General features: G+C 35.1%; 1 protein-coding gene across 2 annotated transcripts in view; it reads left to right on the top strand.

Moving 5' to 3' along the window:
• Positions 1-26,003, top strand: part of B3GLCT (beta 3-glucosyltransferase) — a 46,130-nt gene that overhangs the window by 12,206 nt on the left and 7,921 nt on the right. For both annotated transcript variants that reach the window (XM_036404361.2, XM_036404360.2), the window contains 8 exons: positions 1,264-1,373; positions 12,707-12,783; positions 15,054-15,165; positions 16,719-16,855; positions 17,693-17,756; positions 20,335-20,466; positions 21,488-21,557; positions 25,396-25,509. In XM_036404361.2, coding sequence (XP_036260254.1) covers positions 1,264-1,373; positions 12,707-12,783; positions 15,054-15,165; positions 16,719-16,855; positions 17,693-17,756; positions 20,335-20,466; positions 21,488-21,557; positions 25,396-25,509 — 816 coding nt within the window. The remainder of the gene's footprint in view (positions 1-1,263; positions 1,374-12,706; positions 12,784-15,053; positions 15,166-16,718; positions 16,856-17,692; positions 17,757-20,334; positions 20,467-21,487; positions 21,558-25,395; positions 25,510-26,003) is intronic.

Below are 26,003 nucleotides of genomic sequence, written 5' to 3'. Positions count from 1 at the left end.
CACAGGTCTAAATTAACAAATAACTGTTCAAAGCAACAAAGCAATGTAATCAATCCTCAGGTGTTGGACACAGCAATCTTCTCATAACCTTAGTGCAGATAATTAATGCTCTTTCTGTTTACAATGTTTTCCTTGTGATCCTTCTTCATGGACTCAGTTTTACTCTTTTTCCTTGTGATTACTTCTTTCCTTCTTAGCACTTTCCTTCTTTCCTTCTTCCTTGTTTTTTTTTTTTGGTGTGAACTTAATTCTCTCCCTCTCCACAATTTTCAACATTTTATACAGATCTCCTGGGCATTAGTTTCTTTCCTTGTGGCACTGTCTCAAGTTATTATTTTCTGAGTTTCTTGGTACACTTTCTACACATTATCTGTAAAGTTCAGCCTTTTGTGATCAAGCAATCCTCCTCACTGATTGATGCTTAGTTAATGGTCTTGAGTGGGTTAAACAGCATAGATCAAACTTGCTAAGAGTTCTGGAAAAGGCATCTGTCCTCTTCCTTTTATTGTCTCATCCTCTGTTGTTGTCTGCTGTGCTCTGCTTCTGAATGGGATCATATTTTCCTGTTTTCTGATTTCCAAGTATTGAAGGATTATTATCAAGAAAATTTGGCTACCTGCTTCATCATCTATTTGTATTTTACAATAGTCACTTTTATAATCCATAAATGTTTGCAAAGCTACTTCACTATTTTCTTTTAAATTTCTCTCAGTTTTCTCTCCTGTTTAAACTTTTTAGTTATGATTCCTTTAAACACTGTGAAGACACATGTGATATATTGGTGCTGTCATATTAGATAAGGGTATCAGCTCAGTGCTCTTGTGTATGTGTCTCTCAGCCTGATGTTTGTTTCTGGGGAGGATTTTAAACTCTTTTTTTGGGAAGCAGCTTTTCTGTTTCATGTTCATGTGTTGCCTGGTGAGGGGAGATGCTAGTCTGTGACAAACACCTTTTAACTCTGGTTACAAGGAGTGCTGGTGTCTTGGAGAAAAAGCAACCTCATGAATGTGGCTGCTGTTAACTGCTGCACATCTTCCAGTCATGCCATGCTCTTTTTAAATGAAACTGGAAAAGGGCTGGTTTGGATTTTTGTGTGTGTGTGTGTTAAATAATGCCTTTTTACTACTTCATGAAATATTTATATAATTAAAGGAGTATTACTGTGTAATAGATTCCTACATACACGTGAGTTCTCACTAACTTTGGAGCAAATCAGAAAATAATTTCTTTTATCTTTAAATCTTCTTATTTTCTTGTTTACAGAATTAAAAGGAATTGTATTTGTCATCCAGAGTCAAAGTAATTCTTTTCATTCCAAGAGAGCAGAAGATCTAAAAAGAGATATTTTGAAACAGGCTGTAGATCTTGGAAAGGTAAGTTGAGATAATATTAAGTGCACCTTGTTATATATTCTGTTGCCGCATTTTACTAAAAATATTGGGGTTTGTTGTGCCTTTTTTCAAATTCATTCTATTTCTTTTCTAATTGCTTTTTGTGTGCTTATAGAAAACTATTTCAGTGGTTATGTACTGATTGTAAACTGTGATTTATCACTACTTTAATTTCAACTATCAACCTTTTTGTGTAACAGCTGTTTTTGTTTGGATGGCATTTGGTGCAAAAGTGATAAGAAAGACTTGGAAGAAGGCAGTTTTTCAATATGACTGTAGTGTGTTTACAAAGAAAAAAAAGATGCATTCTTTATGAAGTGAAAAACATAACAATTTAATTATTAGTTGGAATAATTTTAGGTGAGTATTTTGATAGAGCCAGTCAATGTGCTGTAATGTAGATTTTGTCAGAATTCCATTGCATAGTTGTGACATGGTGGCAGTAGAACAGAAATGTGTGTGGACATTAAATTCCTAAGGCAGGATTCCCCCCCACCCCGTTCCTGCAGCAGCAGTTCTTCACACCTCTGTTTTTCCTTCCCTAACTATTCCTTGTTCCTCTGCCACTCCTCTGCAGACTGTCCCCTTGACCTGCTGGTGGGTCACACTGACCTGAGAGCTGCCTGTTGTACTTTACATTCTAATGGGAAATTTGATTTGTAACGTGTAAGCCTAGAGAGAAGAGGTTTTTAAGAAACTTACACTGAAAGTTCAGTGTGCATAAACAATTCTTTATTTTCTTTGTGTTTTATAAAATTAAGAAAAAATTAGGAGTGGCATACATCCCCTTAGATGAAATAGCTTGCTGTGAGGTTACTTGACCCATTTTTCATTTCCACGTTCTTTGTTGTAAAGGAAAAAGAAATCTGGTGTAAATTGTCTTATGTGCATTAGTCTTGTAGTGCCTAAATCAGATTGCTGGATGTTTTAGGCTTCATTTATCCAAGCTTATCAAACCTGTTGTAATTAAATCCATTCTAAATGCAATTTTTGATCCTTTAATGAAATCAGTCATGTGAACAGCCTTTGTTCTGCAGAGTTCTATTCTTTCAGAGTCCTCTTTGGAATTGAGACAAGTGTTCAGGTACGATGTGTGCAGAGAGGATTATGGTGTCAGTTGTTAAACCCAAGGATTTTAGTTGAGTTCTGTAACTGATGTTGCTGAATATGAGTAATAAAAAGTTCAGTAAGTAGAAGTACAAATGGTTTCAGTGAGGCCAGAATATAAGCATGTTTTGTGGGAAAGAGGTGAAATAATTTTGTAATCAGAGTTATACCTGAAATTGACCTGGCTTCTAAAAACCTTTATTGCCTATTTGAGAAGATGCTTTTATGGAAATGCTGAAATGGTGATGCTTTTCTAGTATTAACAGTTACCTCTTGAACAGTTACAGTCATGTTGTCTTAAGAGAAGCAGTGATGGAAATCCCACCAATAATCTCATATCTGAAATTTGGGAAAAGGGGAAAGCCAACAGTGTATAGGAAAAAATAAACGGGCATAATCAGCAGGTTCTTGGTACATCTTGATTGTTTTGGTCAACTCACAATGCCACTGTGAGACACTCTCCAGCAATGCTGATTTTGGACATGGGGCAGATCATCTCTGCAATCCTGCATATCAACATTTGAAGTTGGCATTTTTCACTGCCAAGTTAAATCCTTGTGTTTTCAAAGACAACTGCTGTATGAAAACAAAAGACTGAATCATCAGGTGGACTCCTCTGTTGTTACAGGCCCAAGCAATAGATGTTTAGTCCTTAAGCTTTCATTAGTTATTTTCTGCTAGTTTGAAATGAGAAATGAACCCAACTGCTGGATTTGTGTTACTTCATTAAACTAGCACATATGCCTCACTTCAAAATGGATTAAGTAACTGACATTAATCTTAACAAGTGATTTGTCCATTTATTTTCTTTTATGGTGCACTTAAAACATTTTTTTTAATGTGAAACCAAACTGTAATTCCGGTCACCAGTAGATGTCAGTATTTTGTTCTTGCTTAAAAACATTTTCCATAGCGATGTATTAAATATTAGCCAAAACTCTTCAGTTAGAATTTAGCAATAGCAAAAATTCATTTCAGTTTCTACCAACCTTCTTAATTTTTTGAGATTATGGAACATTTAACCTCTGTAAATTAGACCTTCATAAGAAGCACCAAATAAGAATAAGGAAGCTGTTGGGAGTGTAAAATGGTAATATTTGGGACCATGCCCTTTCTGTCTAAAAAAGTCAAAATCAGGATTACTTTTTTGCTATTTCTTTCAAAATGAGAAAAGAGGTAAAATAAAGTTTTTGAAAAATTATCAGTTTAGGTGCAGTCAGTGCTTTTTAATTTCCTGTGATTGTGACACTGTTTAGAAGACAAAAGTCTGTATATTTCCCTATGAAAACTGGTCTAGTAGAGTAGGAGATTTTTTTTTGCTTTGGGTCCTGGAGGGTTCTTGCATTGAACACCCTTGGCCAATTCAAAAAACTATAATTTTTCCTGAAAAGTCTAAAGATCAAATGGGGTCCTATTAATAATGTTGTGGTTATAGGATTTAGTGGAAGAACTTCTTTTTCAAGGCAACTGAGTTATTTTTTAACTGATTTGTATATTTAGATAAAATAGACATAATTTGCTTGAGACTTTCCAAAATTAATGTCATAAATTCAATGCAATCTGTAATATACCTCTTGCTTCAATTTTCAGTTACTTGCTCAAATTCAGGATTCTAGTATGAAAATCCTGTTTACTTCTCTCCCTCCTGTAATGGCTTCCCATTTCATGGAAGCCTCTTTCCAGCCGAGACTGATCAGGCAATTCATTTTTTGATCCTGCAGTTTTAACAAGGTTTAACAGATTATATTTAAGTGAGGTGTCAGGCTACATTCTGACCTGCCCCTCCATCTCCATGTCTACAATAGTTTTTCTTCATGGCAAGCTTTTCCACCATATCAAGATCAACCCTATTTTTAAATTAAAACAGGTATTTTATAACATCAAAATTTCTCAGTATTACTAGATTGATTCCCTTTGATTTTTTGTGTAAAATAATAGTGTGCCCTTTATTTCTTTCCTAGCAACAACTTTCTTTTTTTTTTTCCTACAAGGATTTATTCATTCTTGTATTTGCAACATCATCCACAACTTTAATATTTGCATATATTTTCCAAATCTGTCCATAAAACTACACTTTTATTATGTGGGGAGAGCTTGCAGTATAAAACCCTAATAAGAGTGTGCATTTAAGTGGTCAGTGAATGAAGTTCCTATATCTACTTTTTAATTTACTTTTTATATGTTAGCACCTGTTTGTTTTATGTTGTGTTACTTATTCTGCTTGCATACATTGCCTAGTATCAGTATGCTCTTGGTCACTTGCCTTTGTTTTTCTTTGTAATGCTTCATTCCTTTTAGGATTTGCATTTTAAAGTGCAACTACTCATTCTGGGGCTTCAATATTTGGGTGCTCCTGTTGTGAAATGCTTCTAAACTCTGTTCTGTAGAAAGGAGAGGTGCATTCAAAATAAAACCTTTTGAAAGTGGTCCAGGAAAAGTGTACAAAAGATACTGCTTAGTTTGGAAAATGTATTTCAGAGTTGTCTTAAATCTCTTCAACGTCAGCTTGCAGGGCTTTACACATTTGAGTGACTTTTGTTTTATCTTTGCTTTCCTCCAGCTGTTCTCCTAGCTTTTTGTTCTAATTGTTTATCTTTGACTTTTTAATATGCCCTTGCTTCTCATTCTGCAAAGGTACTGGCATCCTTTTGGCAATTGCTAGGCTTTGTTACCAGCAGAATTGATGCCTTGCTCATTAGCTGTAGGAACTGTAAACGTTACCTACACTTTGTGCTGGAAGGTAAACAGGATCGCTTTCCTCTAATGGATGCTCAGCAGATATGAAGGAATTTGTGGCAGTTGGATAATTCTGCACTAATGAGATCTTTTAAATGTTTTAGCAGTGATGAGTGGGCTGCCCTCAGCCCTGCCTTGCAATCATAGACCATTTTTATATCACTGCTTTTACCAATCAAATATGTGGTAGCTTCCTTCACTTTTTTAACGCAGAAAATAGGACCTGTCACCTCACAGAGATGTCTTGACATGTCAAAATATAAATTGACAGGCAAAATATAAACAAGACAGGGCAAAATATAAACAAGAAATTCAGAAGTTTAAAATGCTTTAGGCTAAGTGTCTCAGCCTCTTCAGCAGCAATTTCCGCATGCTTAATAGGATTTGAACAAACCCATTTTACTAAGGTATTTCTTTTCCCAGTAAAGAATGGGAGATTGCTATAAAGAATAAGAGATTGCTTCCTCCTCCACTGTTGTTGGCTATATAAAATTGCTCAGTCATCTTTGAATAGAATGCTCTAGTATACATGAGACTAGAATTACTAAATCATCAGATTAAAATCATTACCTAGTGACAGTTGTTTTGTTCTTGTATATTCTCCTGAGCATCTATACTGGTACTTGAAATACATTCACCAAATTTCTTGCCTTGTGGAAGCTTTTTTCTACTCTCCTGTTCCTTCTCTTCTTCCCTAGTTAAAATAGGTACATTAGGTTTATTTGGCCAGAGGCTGTTGTGGGGAAGGGACCTGCTCCCCCATGGATCACACTGATTTAGCTTGGGAGACAACTGTCTCAATCTTGCTGTCAGTGAAAGATGCTTCAGGCTTTCCACTAATATAAATCTGCTTATACTGCTAATCTTGCTGATATTTAAAGAAGCATTTGAACCCCATAAATTGCTTAATTTCGTTGCTTCAATCATAGAATCATCAAGGTTGAAAAAGATCTCCAAATCATCAAGTCTTTGAATACCACCACACCTGCTAAACCATATCAGGAAGTGCCACATCTGCTCAATTTTTTGAATACTTCTGGGGATGGTGACTCCACCACTGCCCTGAGAAGCTTGTTCCAATGCTTAATCACTCTTTCAGTGAAGAAATCTGGCCCAATATCCAACCTGAAGTGTTTTTATGCACTAGTTGCTATTTTTGCTTTTAAGTAAAAACTCACTTTACACATGGATATTATCAACTACAATACTAAAATCCTTTCTTAAACCCTATCTAAACAAAGACCTTACTCAGACCAGGCAACATAATTATAGTGGTTCATCTTTAATATTGGCTTTCATGACTTACAGCTATGTGCTGTATACCACACATCTTTCTTTTGCATGATTGCATTTATTTAGAATTCTTGTAAACTGTGAGCTGCTGAGAAAGTATTTCTCACTGCTTTTTATTCACTCAAGTGAAGAGCAAACAAATGACACTTTACTGCAATATGTTGTTGTCATCCTAGGCTACTGTCTTATTATACACATCTGTGGTAGCATTTATAATAAGCACTCAAAACTTTTCCAGATTTTTTCTACACCTTTTTATTTGTCTTGTTACAAAATAAGGTCTGATTTGTTAATTTGCACACAGTACTTGCTGTGGTTTTTTGCACACAGTACTTGCTTTATTTTTTTTGCTCTTGATTTGTGAAAGCTATGGCCTTTCACTGAACTCTCTGAAATTACACATAATATATTATGAAAACTCAGCTCTTTTTTAAAATGATAACCAGGCATCTGAGAGTAGAACAGAAGTAGAAATTCTCTCTAATGGAAAATAGTACATTATACTTTATTACTTTGGGCTTCCTGAGGAGCAAAGATTATTAAAAACTGTGCCTTATGAGAATCATGGGTTTTGTTGTTGTGGGAGTTTTTTACACCTTATTGTGGCCTTTCAGTACTTAAGGGGGGCTTGTAAAGAAAGAGGGGAACAGACTTGTTAGACAGCCTGTAATAATAAGGAAAGGGTAGAGTTTTTAAATTAGAGTAGGCTGAGACTCAGCATAAGGAAGATTTTTTACAGTGATGTTGCTGAAACACTGACATTTTGCCAGAGACGTGGTTGATATCCCATCCCTGGAAACATTTAAGATCATTTTGGTTGGGGTTCTGAGCAACCTGATGTAGCTGAAGGTGTCTCCGCTCACTGGAGGGGCCTGGACTAGAGCTTTAAATTTTCCTTCCAACTCAAAACTGTTCTAGGATTCTATGAATGAAGCCTAAAGGAAGAAATAGAGCAAAAAATTAAAAGGACTGGACAACTTTGGAGAAGCTCCTAAATAACAGATATGTTAAACAGAAGCAAAGTTCTTTTACAGTGGTAATGTATAATAGTACTTTAAATCATCCATGAGTTTTATTTGAATGGGATTATTGAAATAATATTTTGTCTTGGATTCTCGGAAATGAGGCTCAGATAAAATTTATATTTGTGTCTTTAAAACATGAAAAAGAATTTAAATATGTATTGTAATTTTCAATATTTAAGGAAATTGTTAGAATATAGAGAAGATGAAGTGTTTGGTGCAATGTTTGAAGCTGGAAATTCCCAGTAAATTGTCTGACCCACTGGGCTTAGAGGTAGGAGATTTGCTATTACTTTCTTTTACTGTTGTTATTGGTATTACTTTATTTTAGAAATCCTTCAGGATGTCTACAGAATTGGCATGTTTTTGAAAATAAAGCTGTGGGGAGACTTCAGTATGTATTCCACAGCTCTACTTTGTCAAAGTAGTCATAACAGATGACTGTAAGAGCCTGGCTTATTTCACCTCCCAGGGGAAGGCTGAGAAGGCTCTGAATGTGTCTTAGGATTGATTACTGAAAAGAAGATAAGAGAGGAGGGAAAATGCTGTTATGTGCTTGAAGGGTATGTAGAGATAGGAAAACATTTCTGAGTCTGGAGCTGTGCAGTTCAGCAGCAGCAGCAGTGCTCAGGGTTTAAGGACCCTACTCCTACCCCTCAGCTTTGGGGGGAGTTTAAAAGGCAGTTTAATGAGCTCACAAAGCACAGAGATAATAAATGCAAGACACCTACACATATGAGCAAACTGGACTCATTAGGAGCAAATTCCTGTACTCTACTCTATTTTTCTCTGGTGTATTACAAGATGGCTTTTTGCTCTGCTCAGGTGACTCAGTAATATAACAATGAGCAGATTACCATCGTGTTTTGCATTTCACTGCAGTTCCGGATCTGTTTCTATGCCTGACTTGCAAAATCATGTCACACAGGACATATAAATAATAGTGCTGAGCCAGATCTAGTGTGAGTTGTGTCCTAATAAAGTGTGTTCTCACAAAAGAATACACTTAGGGCAAGGTTTGGTTATGCTTAGATGAAATTCAGTGAGCTACTTTGTAGAAAAACAAAGCAAACTCAGTTCTGCTGGAGGATCATAGAGGATGTGACCTAGCCTGGAAATCCCATTTTAGCTGGATCTCTGCCATCCTGGGTGCATACAGAAGCCCATTTTGGCCTTGTAGTCTATGAAACCATAGCATTTCCTTTTGGTTTTACCCTGTACAGTTTTATTCTATATAAATTGCACATTTCTCATATAGGGTTTGGTAGATTGATATGAAATTCCTTGTAGTGCAGAAAGAATACAGATACTTGTTTCAGGTTAACAATTCTCTTACTTAATTCTTTTATTCTGAATTGCCTTTTCTTTATTGGATATGCTAGTCCTCCAAGTTTTTTTCATGTTAATGTAGAGAACTTTCAATATTTAGATTCAAAAACCAGAGTTCTCTTGATGATTTAGTGTGAAATTGATTGTGTCATTAGCATATTCATACTTCAACTTGCATAAAAAATACTAGATGATTTTAAGGTACAAATGAGGCTGTGTGCGTCTTTGTCTTTGGAACTGACTTGAAAATGTGGCTCTAACCCCTTTATTCACACTTAGTTTTTCATTTGTGTAAAGTTTGCCATTGTCATCTGTAACAGGTATTGCTGATCTCACTGTGCTGATAGAGTAGGTGGTATTTGGAGTAAAAACATCTCATACTGTATTTCAGACCACAAGCAATTTCATGTCTTGGTTTTGCCCTTTAAAGTCAGCTCAGTTGTATAAGTGGGGAGAGTAGTTTCTCAGTCTTCAAAAAGTGGTTAAATTATGTTATTTATATTTCAAGATACTTTACTTGTGTCATATGTAGAATGTTGGTAAGTGTGAAAACTCATGTGGTTTGTAACTGTGGAAACAATAGTTTCAAGCTAGAATAACCTGTGAATGCAATACAAGACATGGGTGCATTTGTAGGAGAGTTTTATGAGATAGGCACAGTGTGCAAGTTACATTTCATTACCTTGACTGCACGTGCCCTTCCACTCCTCAAAGCTGACACCAGATACATTTTTCTTTTTTGTTCTGTCCTTGTACTGAAGATGGAATAAATAAAATGAATAGGTCAGACCAGTATCACTAGGTTCAGAGTAAAAATGAGAAAGGAAAAGCAGCAGAAGTGCTTCTGTATTTTTGAAAGTGGCTGTTTTAGATCTCTAGAGTGTGTTTTAAGCATTGCCTTTATTAAATTAAAATTAATGCATGGTTAGAGGTGAGTGGAAGGAGAGGATCCTGCAGGACATGTATTTTCATGTTTTAGAGGAAGTTGGGTAGAGAAAGAGAGCAGGTTTATGACAATGTCAAAGAGACAAGATGCCTTGTAAGAGTATTGGATTAGCTCAAGAGAGTGCTTTTTCTTTATCATCACTCCTTTGCTCTGCACAAAGTAAATAGAGTATAAGGGTACAGCTACTTAGATTATGTAATTTACTTAAATCTTTTGCATGGGTAAATGCTGCTTTTATCTAAAATTAATCCAGTTTCAGCCTTCAGTGTAATAAAGACACTGAGTATATTATTGTTAAACTACTATTTTCTTTGTCTTTTGTGCATTAAATACATGGCTTCCTACAAATACTAGCAGGTTTTGTATGCGTGTAAAAATAAATGTTCTTGTAAAGACAAAGGTCTGCCCTTTATCTTCCTATCTACAGCCCCTTAAGTAAGCATAATTTTGTGGTTTTTCCATAAACTTATATTAAAAATAAAAATAAATAAATAAATCCAAGTAAATAAAGTCAATAAAGATAAAACTATACCCAAATAAATTTTTCCCATTTTCACATTTTAGTGAAATACAAGGTGTTGAGAATACTATGACTAAGATTTGCCACTTCCACTAAAAGCTCTGAACTTTTGTTTTTTCAGTAAATTGAAAACAAGCAGAAACATATTTGTTGGGTTAGTTTGAACTGGAAGCATAAATCAGAAATGCTGATTTTTGAGATGCAGGTGAATATCCTGTTACAAATTGGAGTTTTTGCATTGTTTCTTTTCAATTTGGGTCATTCCAATAGCATAAATCCTTATTTTTGTGTAAGATTAATGCACTCCTGAGAGACATTATTATGTTATTCCTTAGAGCAGTAGAGATGTTTTCTTTAGTACATGAAATGTGGAGGTTTTATATGTTTCTAGATGCTTAACTTAGGTGCTTAACTACCCCTAAAAAGGATTTAAAGTAAACTTGACAGTCAGAAAATAGTGCAAACTTTATCTTAGAGCTTTTCTTAGAAAATAAATTATTTTTGTGTTCACGTGTGAATTTTATGTTAATGGCATGATTCAGAAAAAGCATTCATCAATCAGGAATGTTTGGCACATACAAGCTGTAAGTGGAAAAGGATTAGGGCCTAGAGAGACAGGTGGACCCCTACAACTCATGGTCCTTTCTCTGGTTGTGGGAATACAGACCTCCAAACACAGATACACGAAGCCTCCTGCCCAGGAATTAGAAATGTGTCACCATCATATTTTCTGGAAAAATCTCTTTGCCTAGGATTCTTCTCCTGGGAAGCTGAGAAGGCTCAGAGAAAAAGGAAAACAATATCATCTCATTTGCTTCTCCTGTGTTTTGCTGCTTTGGAATGTGGTTGGAGATTGTTTATCCAACAGGTGGTTGTTTCCTTGGTTTCATGTCAAGTGTTTAGACTTAATAACCAATCAGGGTCAAGCTGTGTCGAGGCTCTGGAAAGAGTCACAAGTTTTTCTGTAGTATCTTTCTAGCCTTCTGTCTGTATCCTTTTAGTATTCTTTAGTATAGTTTAGTTTAGTATTCTTTAATATATTCTAGTACCATAAAATAATAAATTAGCCTTCTAAGAACATGGAGTCAGATCCATCATTTCCTTCCTGCCATGGGACACCCCGCTAATACAAGAGAAATGGAATTTAAGGAGAAGACAGGACAGACTGCAGTGATCAGAGCAGGCCATGGCCAGACAAGTGTCCTGCCCAGCAAATTGTTAAAAGTGACCACCTCCCTTTTTTCCCTGTACTTACCAATGATTTTTTCCTCCCTGTCCTGGTTTCAGCTTGGATAGCGTAAGAGGAGGGTTGAGTGAGCAGCTGTATGGTGCTTAATTTCCAGCTGGGCTTAAACCACTCCTCAAACACCATGATCCCTCTTTTCCTGACTTTGTGCTCTTTCCTAAGCATCTCATGTGACATTTTGTGCCAACCCAAAGTGCTGTTCCCCTGAAAGCTGTGGTGAGTCCCATGTTCCTGTGGGCCGTGAGCCCCTGTCAGGCTGTCAGGTGAGCAGGGAACCTCTCCCTTATCTTTAGCTGGTGTCACACCTGGACAGAATGATGCTGCAGTGGGGGATTGCACTCACTGATGGAGTAGGATACTGCCTGTGTATTGAGGGATGTATCTGCATCCAGCTTTCCACATGTATTACAAATTGTGCACTTTGGTTTATGGGAAGGCTGCGTTTAAATGGTGTTCTCTTGGAAACTACCTCAGAATTCTAGCTTATCTTCTAGACACTGGGATCTGCCACATCAAAGAAGTTTCAAGTAACAAAAGAGCAAAGGAATTTTTGAGTATTTTCCTTTGTAGGAAAGCTTCTTTGATCTTTCAGGAAGAAAAAAATGCTAACTCCTCATTTTGATTTTTCTGTAAATCCTTTGGGTTTTGTGGTGATGTTAGTGTGACAAGTCAAAGCTCAGCTCAAAGCAAAGAGTGTTGGAACTCTCACTTAAGCTGTGTGTAACGTGATTGTCCAATGGAAGTCTTTGTAGAACACCCTTCATTATTTAGAAGTATTTCTTCGTGGGATTTTATAGTATGGCAAGGAGATTACTATGATCTGTTGATTACATGGGTTCTTATGCAAAGCATTGAACTCAAAGTCTGTTAGATGTATAACAAAAAGACAATTACAAAATTACACGTTGGAAGAAGCACCATCCCTAACTTGCAGTTCACCTTGTTTCATACCATCCTAAGTTATCTATTCTTCAGGGCTGCTTGCCAGTCAAAACCTAGAAACTAACTGGAAAACTAATTAATTATTCCAGAATAATTTTTTAAAGATTGATTGATGTTTAGGAAGACAGTACATATAATTCAAGTTTCATGGGAATATTTTTATTTTTCTTAAAGGAATTGCCTACGGTTCTGCTTATACATCAGATCGACAGGCATGAAGGTGCATGGACAATATTGCCATTAATGACAGAGTAAGTGTAATGAATGCCAGTCATTTTCAGAAGTTTTTGTAACCAAGAATATATGTATTAGTTACTCAGACCTTTGTTTTCAGAAGCAAAAAATTTTTAATGAGAGTTGCAACTTTATATTTTAACTTTCTTACTGTACTTTTTTTTGTTTTATAAAGCAATTTTCTGATAAACTTAATTAAATCAGAGAAGCCTATTTAAAATAAAAGAACAGTAATAATAGAATTTAACTGAGCAACAACCTTCTTCAAATCATGGTGCATTTAAAAATTATTAGGGAAGTAAGCTAGTCTAAAGAAATGGCCTTTTTAAATGTGTATTTTTCTATGTGGTCCCCACTTCTTACAGTGTAAGGAGTGAGGTATTACAGAAATTTACATCTTTCAGATTACTTGACTGAATGAAGTAGAATAAATGAAAAAAAAATAGATCATAATACTTGTTTTCGGTTTTTATTGCTTATAGAGTTTGTAAGAGGCCGTATATCTCTCTAGTGAGAAGTTTTAGGTTTCACTATCTTTTTAGATGCTTATATGGCAAATTTTCATATTAGTATGATAAGAAAAGACAGGCAGTCTCAAATATCTTTTCTTCTTAGCTTATGCAGGTGGCTCCAAGGAGGACATGCTGCATTTACATGGTAGTATCTTCCAAACTGTCAGGAAATTGTTTTAGTAATCCTGAAGCTCCCTGGTACTGTAGACTATCTTTTGCCTGAAACTTGCATTTGAAATCTGCAGCCTACTGAGTTTTAACTTAGTTAATATAATTTATTAGATGTATTCAGGGTGAGGTTTTTATGTCAGAGTGGTTGCAGGACAGGATACTTTTCCTTCTGCTTTCCATTACTTTGTGTGTAGAAAAATGTAAATAGTGCTTGTATAGCAGCTGTCTGTGAGATATATGTAAACTGTGAAAAATAGCAGAAGAGATTTGAAGTAAATTGAAAACTGGAAGATGATTTTCAAGCTATCAATCATCTTCCCTGCTTAGCTCCTGTTTCAATGACCTTGTGGTTCCTCTTCTGAATTATTTATGTCATGGTGACAGGGTTTACAGATACAACTCTTATAATATAGCAAAACTAAAAGAAAAAATACAAATGCTCATTTGTGTGAGAAAGCAGAAGCAGATTATTTAGAAATCAGAAGAGGAATCTTAAGTAGAGGATTTCCATCTTGAGATTTTTGGAATATGAGTTTCCTTGTGTGTACTGTTTTGGAAATGAAGACATGGAGTTTAGAAGTATGTTGATGTTTTGAAGTTTGTATTGTTTTGTTTTCTCAATGGACAAAAGAGGAAGAAGGGAGTTCAGGCCATCCTGTAGCAGGTGATGATGCTTTTAATTGTGATATAAGATGCATCTATATCAGAAAATTGCTTCCAAAGAATAGATTTCTCAGTCCTGTATCTCTCAGCTACATTTTTAAGGAGGTATCTAAGCAGTTGTGAAAAATTTTAATTTTTAGTTCTTGGGCACAGGTTAAGTTGGACAAAATATTTAATTTCAGAAGATTACACTCAGTGGATGTCTCATGACACAGTATCCTTACTGTGCCCCGAAGGCCTGCTACATTTCATCTCATTCAGCAGAGAAGAAATCCCTTTTTTAAAAATTATCCAAAACAGGATCTTACCATGGTATCTCCAAGGTCTCCTTGCAGTCTGAACTCTGTGCTCTGAAGTCTCCATAAGACTCTCTTGGAGGTCTTAAGTACTTAGCCTTCGGAATCATTCCCAAAAGCCATGCAAAGGAAAGTGGAAAAATAAATATAGTAGGGTTTTTTTTCCCATTAGGATGTTATTAATTAATATGGCTCTGTTTTGATGAGTAGGGTAAGAATTAAGGCTAGAGGAACAGAGAAACAGGGAATGTCATTTTTCTGAAGGAGTTGGGAATCCTGCATTGAGATTATTGCTATCTTTGAGGATTCCCTTCAGTCTGTACAGGTTCACTATACTGGAAAAGCTAATGAAGTTTTTACATTACATTTATATTTTGTACATTTCTGGATGGAAATTCTATATGTATCTCTGTTCCCTTCTTTGTGGAATAACTGGTTTTTTTATCAATAGATAGCAGCAGAGTCAGTATCTTTATCCATTCACAATAGTCCTTTGATGTGTAATTCTAAATCAGTTGTAAAATTTTTCACTTCTCTGTAAATGAAGAATTGATGACAAATTATTTATTTTGCGGAATGTGCCTTCAAATTGCCATTTTTGTTCATAAATCACCTTATTAGTAAAATGTTTCTTTCTTTTTTTAGCTTCTCTGTTACCTATGGTAGGAACTCCTCATGGATTTTCTTCTGTGAAGAAGATACAAGAATACAGGTCATAAAACTGGTAGAAACACTCAGAAGATTTGACAAGTCCAAGGTGAAATAAAAATTTAGAGATTTGACTTTCTTTTTGAATGAGATTGAGTGTGTTTTGCCAAATATTGGAAAAGATGTGTCCAAACACCTTAAAACAGGGGTATAGATTTCTGTTGCTGAGGCTGAGAGCAAGGTATTTAACATGAGGCAGTACAAATGCCTGTATAGCTGTTGAATAACTGTTAAAATTGAGCAGAGAAACCATTTTTCTGTGAATAGCCTGAAAATTATGTACCATAAATAAAAAGATTAATAGAGTCGGTTTTGCCATCCCTTCTCCCCATTTTCCTCTCTGTTATAAATTCTGATTATCATCAGATGGAATGACTGATGTTAGTTTGTCTCTGATGTAAAGTAGTAGGGTTTTTTCCTTGCATTCTGTTTCTGATCTGTCTTGGTGATAAATATTCTGTACCTGTTGGAAAAAAAACAACACCAAAAGACTTGCACAACAAAATAGAAGTACAGTCACCAAGGAGCAAAGCAAATTTGGCAATGCAACTGACATGAAAGGTGCTAATATTTAGAATTTTCAGTGTTCAGAAAAAAACCCCACCTTGGTGTCAGTCCTTTGCTTGTAATCAAAGAAGCCAAAATCTCCTGTGTGAAATATGTTTTGCTTCTTTATTGTAATTCTGCTTCAGGACTCACTTTAGCATACTTACTTCTTTTTCAGGCACATGGCCATGTGTTTTCTCACAGTTCTTTTCTAAAATGGCAATAATAATAACAATTCAGAGGTCTTACCTTTTGAAACACTTGGTCTTCAAAACAGAGGACTGAATATATTAAGACTTTTGGAATCTCCTTTTTTTTCTGTTTAAGAAACATCTACTTGTAATTGATATTCTTAGAATAGAAACATGAACATTTTTGTTCTAGATGCTGTCCTTTTGCCAGTTCTACTCTCTCCTTTGCATTGCATACAGAGTCTAATACAATAACAAATTCCAACCCACAATAAAAGGAGATAAAACACTTTGATTTTGTACATAGTAACTGTCATCTTAGTTTAACAGTCCATCCCTGGTTGCTTATATACAGTAGTAGTCCATCAGATAGGAAATTCAAGGTGATTTATATCAGAGCTCCTTCAATATTCATTTTAAAGTCTCAGCAGTCTGCAAAATAATAAAAAGTTGGTATACAGGTGGCCCAGAGAGATTGTGGAATGTACTCAAAACATGACTGGACAGAGTCCTGGGCAGCCTGCATTGGGTGATCCTGCATGATTCCTGGGCAGTTGGACTAGGTGATCTCAAGAGGCCTCTTCCCACCTCAGCCATTCTATGACTCTGGGATTTAGTGTTCTTTGAACAGGTGGAAGCCAAGGCATGTTCTGGAGTTTGAAAATACAGCCTGTATTTGATTTCAGAGAACAATTTTTAGTTTCATTTCTCACCAAGTACAATTTTTGTCCAGATTGTTAATTGTGAACAATGTGCTTCCCTTGTTTTTGTTTTCAGGTTTGCTTTATTCAGCATGAATGCAGTCATCAACCTCACTAAAAGGATGCTGTAGATGAACAAAATTGTTTCCTATATTCCTTTACAGGAGTGGTTTTTAGGTAAAGCATTATATGATGAAGAATCTACAATAATTCACCATTATGCCTTTGCTGAAAATCCTACAGTCTTTAAATTTCCGGATTTTGCTGCTGGTTGGGCCCTTAGCATTCCACTTGTTAACAAGTAAGAATTGAATTTTAAGTCACTTCCCATTTATTTGCCATTATTCTACACATTCCAAGTATAATCATTATAAACACTTCAAAATTAAACGAGAGTGCAGAAATAGATTTCTGTATCATTGCTCTGCATGTGATTTATTTTGCTTCACTCTGCCTACATCAGGTAGCTAATCCAATACTAACTGTTTAAGTAGTTCAATTTTGTATTGTAATTTTAAGAATGTATTCTCCCCCAGACAGTGGTTTTATTCTTGGGTTGTAGAGTGGCTGCATTGCCCTCTAGAAGTGTTTCTCATACTGTACAGACAAACTACATATTTATTTCTGCTTAGACTCTTAGGTGCTTTCAAATGAGTTTTGAAAAGTTCATAGATTTCAGAAATTGAATGTGTTGTGTACCATAGCAAAGATCGATGTCCTCATGAATTGAAAAGTTCTTAAACACTATGCTTTGAAATACACAGAAAGATAATATTGTCTATAGTTTGAGATGCTGATCAATACTGAGCTTCAAATGTGCTGCTGCTTTTAATCTGTTGCAAATTTTATGCCAGACTCTCTACCTTCTCCAGATGAGAACTTTCTTCTTGTGTAGGAAGAATGTATCAAAGTGTGTGTGTTGAAAATTAATGTTAACATCATGACATTGTCAGATTTTTTTAAAAAAGGATTTATATGATAAATACAAGTTGCTTCTTGAGGCAATAAATACAGAAATGTGATTTATTATTATTTTTCCCCTTATAAGATGGTCAGTAGTACCAGCCACACTTTCCTGCCTGCACTAGTGATTGGGGTTTTTTAATATGTTTAAGTTTCTTCATCTCTAATTGCATAGGCTTGCGAAGAAGTTGAAGAGTGAACCACTCAAATCAGACTTTACAATAGATTTAAAGCATGAGGTAAGCAGTGGTGTGATGAAAGAAAAAATGGTCTCAAAGTTACATATTTGAATGGTGTTAAATCATAATGGAAATAGAGATTATTCTTAAACATTGCTAAAAAGTTTGACTGCAATGGCATGTTAGATTTCTTTTCCTTCCTTTAGAATATTGCAATACTTTAGAACTATATTTTAAGCACAGAAAAATTTATTAGTAAGCTTGCACTCATATAAGAATGCATGCATGGTTGTATATATTAAGGTATCTTCTAAGGATTGCTCTGTTAGGAAGGAGGGGGACTTCCAATTCATGAACCATAAGCTGAGGTGAGTAGTAGCTCAATTCTAGCCAGTCTCACTTTCTGAATCAGACTCTCAGAGATAAATATGGTGGGGTTTGCATTAAATACTCTGAGGAATCTACCTTTGTGTGAACAAGCAGTGCTGCAACTTGCAGCTTGGAAGTCTGGAAAGACTTCTTTTTGTCTCTGGTGTGTCACACTTTCAAAAGGTTGGCAGAAGGTATTTCAGACAGTGAGTGAACTGACTGAAAGGAACATGAGAAGGAGGCTCTAAAAGAGTCTCTGTGCTACTTTTTTGGAGGCCTTTTTTATTTTTTCTGCATTAAAAGTGTTTGTGCTGTCCAGGGTTTTGTACTGTCCCCAAAGTGAACTTCTGAACTAGGGGTTCAGAAGTAAGTAGGATGAATTTGGAATAAGCTTCTGGCCTGAAATAAGAATATGATTAAGATTCGGATAAGGAATGTGAAGCAGAAGGAAGGAAAAATGGGATTAAGATTTTGGCCTGAAATTGAGTGACCCTGAAGTAGTTTTAATTATTTTAACACTCCTGAAAAGCATCTATAAATTTTAGTTCTGGTCCAGAAAAAAAAACACCTTTGCATAACACTACTGCTGCTTTTTCAGATCTCATAATGGTCATAGACCTCCTCATCTACAACATAAATCTATGGTGTATTTATAGAGTATAGATATGTAGCATATTTAAATAAATTTGGTTTTATGCAAAACCATTCTTTTATATAATTCCCCCTCATTTTCTCAAAAACAATTAAATCCCTCTCAGCTTTCATTTTTGTTGTGAGAAACAAGACAGGAAGGTGTTTTCGTGTTTTCTTCCTCTTGTTAATTTTTCTCAATGCAAGACCTTGGGCTTCACAATGTCATTTTATTTTAACGTTATTTTTCAGACAAAATCATTCATATATTCCCAGTATGACAGTCTACCTCAGCATTAAAAAATATCTAAACATATTGTCATAAAAAAAAGATCATTAAGAGCCACTTCTTTATGTGCCACAGATTGCTTAGTAAGAAACAGTTAATCACTCGACCAACAAAATTACTTCCATCCACTTATTATTCTGTTAGCAGGTCTTTGCATATGTTCTATGCAAATTTAAAATTTCAAATTTATTGCCATTGATAACCTGCTTCAGCCCTGGAGTTATTCTTTCTGCACAGTCTCATGTCTCCCTAGAGACAGTTTCGCTCCCTCTCATTTATTTAATAAATCACCATCTTCTCTGTCTTAAATAAGTTTTTTGTCTATGCTCTTCTTGTGTGAATCAAGATTGACAACAAATCAAAGAATATAATCTGTTGTTTTTTATGATTGTGTATAATCTTAAAGCTTATAAGAAATATTTTCGTTTCAGGGACTCCTAATGACATACACCTCTAGTCTTTGGTATTTTATTGTGCTCTGCATCCTTTTTGTTATTTCTTTTTTGTTATTTCTTTTTTGTTTGTGTCACCTTATTACTTTCCAAGTCCCTATTCCTTAAATCTGTAACATTTATATCACTTTCATATCTTGCAGATGTGGTAAAGTGTTTTTGTCATGCTGCTGCTCATTTGTAGGTTGTTGAGTAGACTTTTTGTAACTGTACAATATTCCCTGCATATTCCCTGATGCCTATTCAAAGCTGGAATTGAATAACAGAATTTTTTATACATCTAGCATTAGGTCTGAACTAGGACTAAGACTATTTTTGTCTTCTTGTTGTAAATATGTTTCCATTGTTTTATTAACCTTGTGTCATCCTGTGCTACAACGCAAAATGGCACTCTGACCTCGCTTCTGAAATCAAATAGTTTCACACCATTCTAAGGCTTTCTATTGAAATTTCATTTTTCAGTGGGAGATTTTAGCACATTGTGAATTTTCATAAATAATTAATGATAAGTTACAGTTGTCAAATACTCTTTGTTGTCTAGGAGCATTGCTTCTTTGTTGGTTCATGTGATAGATATTAATTCTGAATATCTGAAATCTGAACTAATACAATATCTGAAATCTGAACTAATACTAATAGATTGAAGGACCCAGAAGCACAAGTACAGTTCTCTATCCTTCCACTTGGAGGGAGTGACAGGAAGAGCCAGCAACCAATACCTGGCTCTGAGCATGGTGCCACCAGCAGAATATGAATTATTTAATCAACTCAGCAACAAATCTGCTACACCATCCCACATCTTTCACTTTTCTTATTCTTGGTTAATATGATTTCTTTGTATGCTCTGAAAATTTTTATTTAGTTTAATTACTGATATAGATGTTTCCAATTTTGATAGATTGCCCTGTACATTTGGCAGAAAGGGGAAGGACCACATCTTACTCCAGTGCCTGAGTTCTGCACAGATGATGTGAATTCGTATAAGGTTGATCACTGTGCAACAACTTTCAGTAATTTTCTGCCACTTTGTGTAAGTACAATATTTTAAATACCATTTGGTTAGTAAAAGTAAAACTCTTACTAAAACATGTAATACTTGAGTTCAAAAATCTCAAAACTTGAGAAAATATTTTGAAGTAAACTAAAAAAAACCCCAACAAAATAGTTTGTTCTGACATTTATCTAGGATGTAATTTGGATATGCTTTCAGACTTCTGTGGCACAGAATATTTCCTGGCAACTAATATTGTCTATGCTTTAATCAGTCTTTATACCACAATGTTTGGTTGGCGCATGATCTATAAATTATTTATCCTTACACTCCTTACACAGTGAGATACTGAAGTATAGATGATCTTTTTTTGTTTTTTCTCCACAGATGGGAATCTAAAACTTGTTGAGGCTAAAGATAAAATGTAATATAGTATTTGGTGCCTTAAAGTACAACCCATCTCTTCCACCTCTAGGAGAATACATTTATTATATTATGAGTTAAGTGTAGCTAGTGGCCAGAACGTGTTCCATGCTTCCAGGAGAGCAAAATTCTAGGTGCCAAAAAGGATAACAAATCAAAGTGGTCAAGATAACAAATCAAAGTGGTCAAATGGTTTATTACAGTTGAGGAAATTCAAAGATTTCTAGTGTGTATCATTTAAGCTGTTTTTTCCAAGTGTGATACAATTTGTGTTCTCATAGTGACTGATTTCAAAGAAATTAGGAAAACATTCTTTTTCAGATTAATAAGTCTTAGTTCAAGTTTTTCTACTCACGGTCTTTTCCTAATGATAGGTGTTTTAGTTCTTGTCAGAGTACTACATCAATGGAAAAAATTTCCAAGAATGTTATTTCAGGAATTTTAAACAATCAATGTCTTTTTTTTTCAAGATATAAAAATTTACTTCCTGGTGTGTCACAAGAATACTATTCTGCTTGATAGGCTATACAATGAAAAGCTATTTCCTGTTTTATTATATGTAAGGACATACATATCCTATAAAATACTACAGGCACAGCCTGCATTTAAAAGATTATTTTTTGTTTTGTTCATATAGGGAGAGCCAGTGAATAAGGAAGATGTTTTTGTTGCTGTAAAAACATGTCGAAAATTTCATGGTGACAGAAGTAAGTTGTTGGCTGGTCAAGGTAGTAGTTTGTTGCAATATAGTTCATAAAATGAATATTTAAAAAGCAAGCTGATATATGCTGTCTCTGCAGCTCTTGGGACTAAATGTTTGCAAAATTGACTCAGAAACAGGAAACTTTTGGAATTATAAACAGCTTATCTTTCAGGTAGAATCTTTTTGCTGTTCAGAGTCCTCAGGAGTGCTGTTAAATTGGAACTGTTGCAATTTGAATTAATCCAGGAGCTATTAATATCCTTCAGTGAGTTTCCCCCAGATAATTGCTTCACTTCTTTTCTTTGTGCCAGCAGTGACAATCGTGCAGCTCTTTGGTGGCTGACTTAGAAATCTGAACAAGCTGAAAGGTCCCTCATCTCCTCCTTTCTTTTGTGCTGCCCTCCTCTCCAGTAAAAGGTTGAGCAGCTTATGCTGTCATGTTGCTCCTAGCTGTTCTATGTGCACATCTACTTTATAATGGTTGGAATGGGAAAATCTGTCCCTTCCAGAAATCTGGTCATATGTAGTACTTTGTGCAACCAGTGGCCCAGATCAGGAGTGTGTGAAACATGATAGCATATTTCACCTGGAAGTTCATGTGAAAATTGTAGAGTTACAGAAGCAGCTGTAGTCACCATGCTAAAAAGAACAAACAAAAATCCCTTGGTGCAGCCCAACAAGATACACACAGTGAGCATTAACTTCCTCCTCAGAGGCACAGAAAACAGACACAGAGAAACTCTCAGCTTCTGCTAACACATAGTAATGCTCAGCTGAGTTGAGGGAGATCAAGTCTCAACAAAGCTTGGAAGGAAAAATTCCAAATCCAGTTATTGAACAGAAGACATTCCACCTACTTGATGCCACCTACCAGTCTGTTCTAGTTTGCTTTTAGACATTTTGTTACTAAGGAAGAGATTTATTTCCAGGAATTTGCTTGAATTTTTTGTGCTCTTTAATACTCCAGGAGCATAATAGTCTCTCCATTAGACTTAGTTTGTTTATAAGCATAATTTAAAGGGATTATAATTGGCAAAAAAATTTGAAAATCAAGTAATTGGGTTGTAGTTGTACCAAATTTTGAGAGGTTTTTGCCATACCTGTTGTCAGATGACAGGATGAAAGTAAAAGCTCTTTTCTTAACTAAGTCTAGTTAAAAACAGGTGGGATTTTTTAATAATAAAATTTATGGAATTATTCTCTTAATGCTACTGCATCTGATGAAAGCACTTTTGTAGTGTATTAGTCACGTAGTTTTTAGGTTATCTTTGAAGTAGCTTTTGACAAAACAAAATTGACTGTCCTGTAATTGGAGTTCACTGAAGAGTTCTCCTTCCTGGATCCATGTTAATTTTTAACATTAAAATTTAAAAGAAGAAAAAAAAAAAACCCTAGAAAGTCAGAAAGAAACATAAGGCCTCAAAAAGATAGCATAAACATCTTTCAAGAAACACCTGTTGAAGACTGAGGAAAATTCTTGAACTTTCCTCACAGCTTCCAGTGTTATGCAATAGAGGATAATCTTACTCCAGATTTTGAAAGATTAATGGATGCCAGCTTCAGAGAGCTCTTTTTACCTGGTAAGTCATTCTTTATTGTATGCCAAAAACTACATTAATGCAGCACTAAGGCTTGGAAATCGATGTGCTTTTAAAAGCAGCTAAATTTTACCTCAGAATTTACTTCAGATACAACTCTCCTTCTTGCACATACCATCTGTAGTTATAAAAGAAATTTTCAAGACTGCAAATATGCATCAGAGTTCTAGAAAGAGCAGAAATAAAATGTCATTAAGAGCTTAGAGCTGACCTTTAAATATCTCTAGTGGTATTCAAACTTTGGTGTGATCACATGATATTGATAAATATTTGCATGGTCATCTAGTCCAAAATTTCAAGTAGTTTTCTTTGGAAGATACAATTTGCCAGAAATAACAAAGTATTGTGGGATTCAGTTTAAAACTGACATTAATCTGCATGGTGACACTTCCATCAAGACAAACAAGGGAAAGACAAGGACACATCAGCTGGCAGCCCCTTCCTAGAGCTCTTAACTGAGATGAGACTCAAGTCCTTGCTTCAGGAAACTTTTCTTCATTTATAGAAAGAAGGGGGGGCTCCACCAAAGGAATTGAGAGGCTCAGTCTGTAATTGCAAATATTTCTGTGTGTTAAAGCACCCTGCTGAGTTTCAGGTCCTTGTTTGGAGAAAGATAAAACGACCTTCACAGGTGCAGCTCTTCTGCCAGGGGAAGTTTGGATGCTGTTGTGTATTTGTGATTCTTCTGTTCTGAAGCCTTGTTTTCAGAAACCTTTCTGGTTTTGTTCTGCTTAGAAACATTTTTAAGTAAAACATTTCAACAAAATAAGAAATTAATTTCCTGCCCATACATTTTTTGTACATAATTCATTTTTTGATTTTTTATGAAGAAATGAGAATGCTTTTTAAGAACTTTTAAAAGTAGTATGGACCATTGCAATATGCTACAAAAGTGGGTTTTTTTCTTTTCAAAATATTAAAGTCTTTCCATTAGTGCATTGAGTTCTTATTACTCCGTCTTAACATTAAAAGGTAACTGTTATCAAACTGAGTGTTGATCAATCAAGAGTAGTAAATTCTGTGTGTTCAGAGTAGAGGGAAGTGAGCAACTAGGTAGGTTACAAGCATCAAATTAGATGATGGATGATTCTAGCAAGGGGCTATAGTGAGTTGTTCACAAGCATCAGGGTTGTACAGCAGCAAAGGGAAGTTATGGAAATATTTCCTCCATTTGAAGCACTACCTGCTCCTGGTGAGACCTCCTGGATGGTGTCAGAGAGCGTAGAGAGCAGAGAAGCAGTAACAGCAGAATGCAGAGTCCTTGCTCATCTCAGGCCTGACCTCCTCATTTTTAAGAATGAAGAGACATCATTATTTCAATCTGATGGTTTTCTTCTGAACACCCTGCAGATGGTTGGATTGTTTTTGTGTTACCCATAATTTATTCACTTCTCAATGTAATGTAAACACTCATGGCATCATTATTAGAATTTTGTGTGATCAATTTTAAAACCTGATGTGAAATGGCAAACTGGTAAGAAAAAGGTGTTTTTTTTAGAGAAGCATTAAGCAATCCTCCTTTGAATAGAATCTCCATGAGATTAAAATTGATTGTGTGATATTTATAAACTACACTAAACAAATACTTCTTATTTATAAATGAAACATAAATATTTATATGTTTATAACAGGAATGGTTATAAAATGTCTTGTGAGTGTGTCTCCAGAGACACACTCTGAAGCATTAATATGATCTTGCTGTCAGATAGGATGTGTATAATACCAGTAAAGTATTTCAAAAGGTACATTTGGTCTGTTTCTGATTCAGAATATGTTACAGACTTTACAATTGGATTAAAATGTGCCCTTTCAATACTGGAAGAATGACTAATTTCTGATAGTGTTTGTGCTGATGTATTCTATGAATCGTACAATAGCAAGTGTAAAAGCAGAATTCCATACTTTGGTTATGCTTTGGTTGGAAAAATGTAAATATGACAGTTTTCAATTATTAATATTAATAATAATATCATGAAACCATAGTCATATTTTAATAATTTTAAAATAATTTAAATAAAACTGTTCTGATTGGCTTTCATAAAATTTAAAACTTTTTTTTCTCTCTAAATATTATAGGAATGAAAATAGAATGGACATTTAGAATCATGATGCTGTATTTGAAGCAGCATTTTTATAACCATGTAAAGAAATGTGGCTAACAAAACGTGGTTAACATGAATATTTGGATCAAGTATCTATTTTAATCAAGTTCCTTGTGTTTGAATGCCGATCATTGTTTTGCAGTACCAGTTGTAAAGCAGACCTGGGAAAGAGAAGCTGCCCTTATTGAATACTACAGTGATTATGCAGACATCTCCATTCCTACTATAGATTTAGGCATACCTAACACTGACAGAGGTGAGCTTTTGTCAGTTTTGCACAAATGACTGAATCAATAAGTGAAGTTTTATGGATGATATGTGTTTTTCATGTCAAGCATGTCATGTAGAAATTCTGGTTTTCTCTAGCACATATGTGCAGCCTAAACTAAAGAATGCTCTTCACACAGGAAATGGATGGAGAGTACATTCAGAGTCCCCCTGTGTAGATAACATGTTCTTTTAAGCAGAAACCCAAATACTGAGATTATGGAAGCGTGGTAGACTGATATATTCCAAGAGAAAAAAAAATGGTTTTATTACTTGGGGTAAGAGTAATAACTCTACAGTTATTTATGATTTTCAGTAGGATCATTAACAGTGAAGAAGACATAAATTTATTTCAAAAGACCTCAGGCAGTGCCAAGTGGTTACTAAGCATAAACTGCTTGCCATATGGTATTCATATATTATATCCAGGTGCCTTGCAGGTCTTGATTTAAGCATAAAAACTGAATGTTAGGATTGAAACAC

Source organism: Molothrus ater, chromosome 2 (assembly GCF_012460135.2).
Source record: "Molothrus ater isolate BHLD 08-10-18 breed brown headed cowbird chromosome 2, BPBGC_Mater_1.1, whole genome shotgun sequence".
NCBI classification, from domain to species: Eukaryota; Metazoa; Chordata; class Aves; order Passeriformes; family Icteridae; genus Molothrus; species Molothrus ater.
This window is presented reverse-complemented; position numbering and strand designations above follow the sequence as displayed.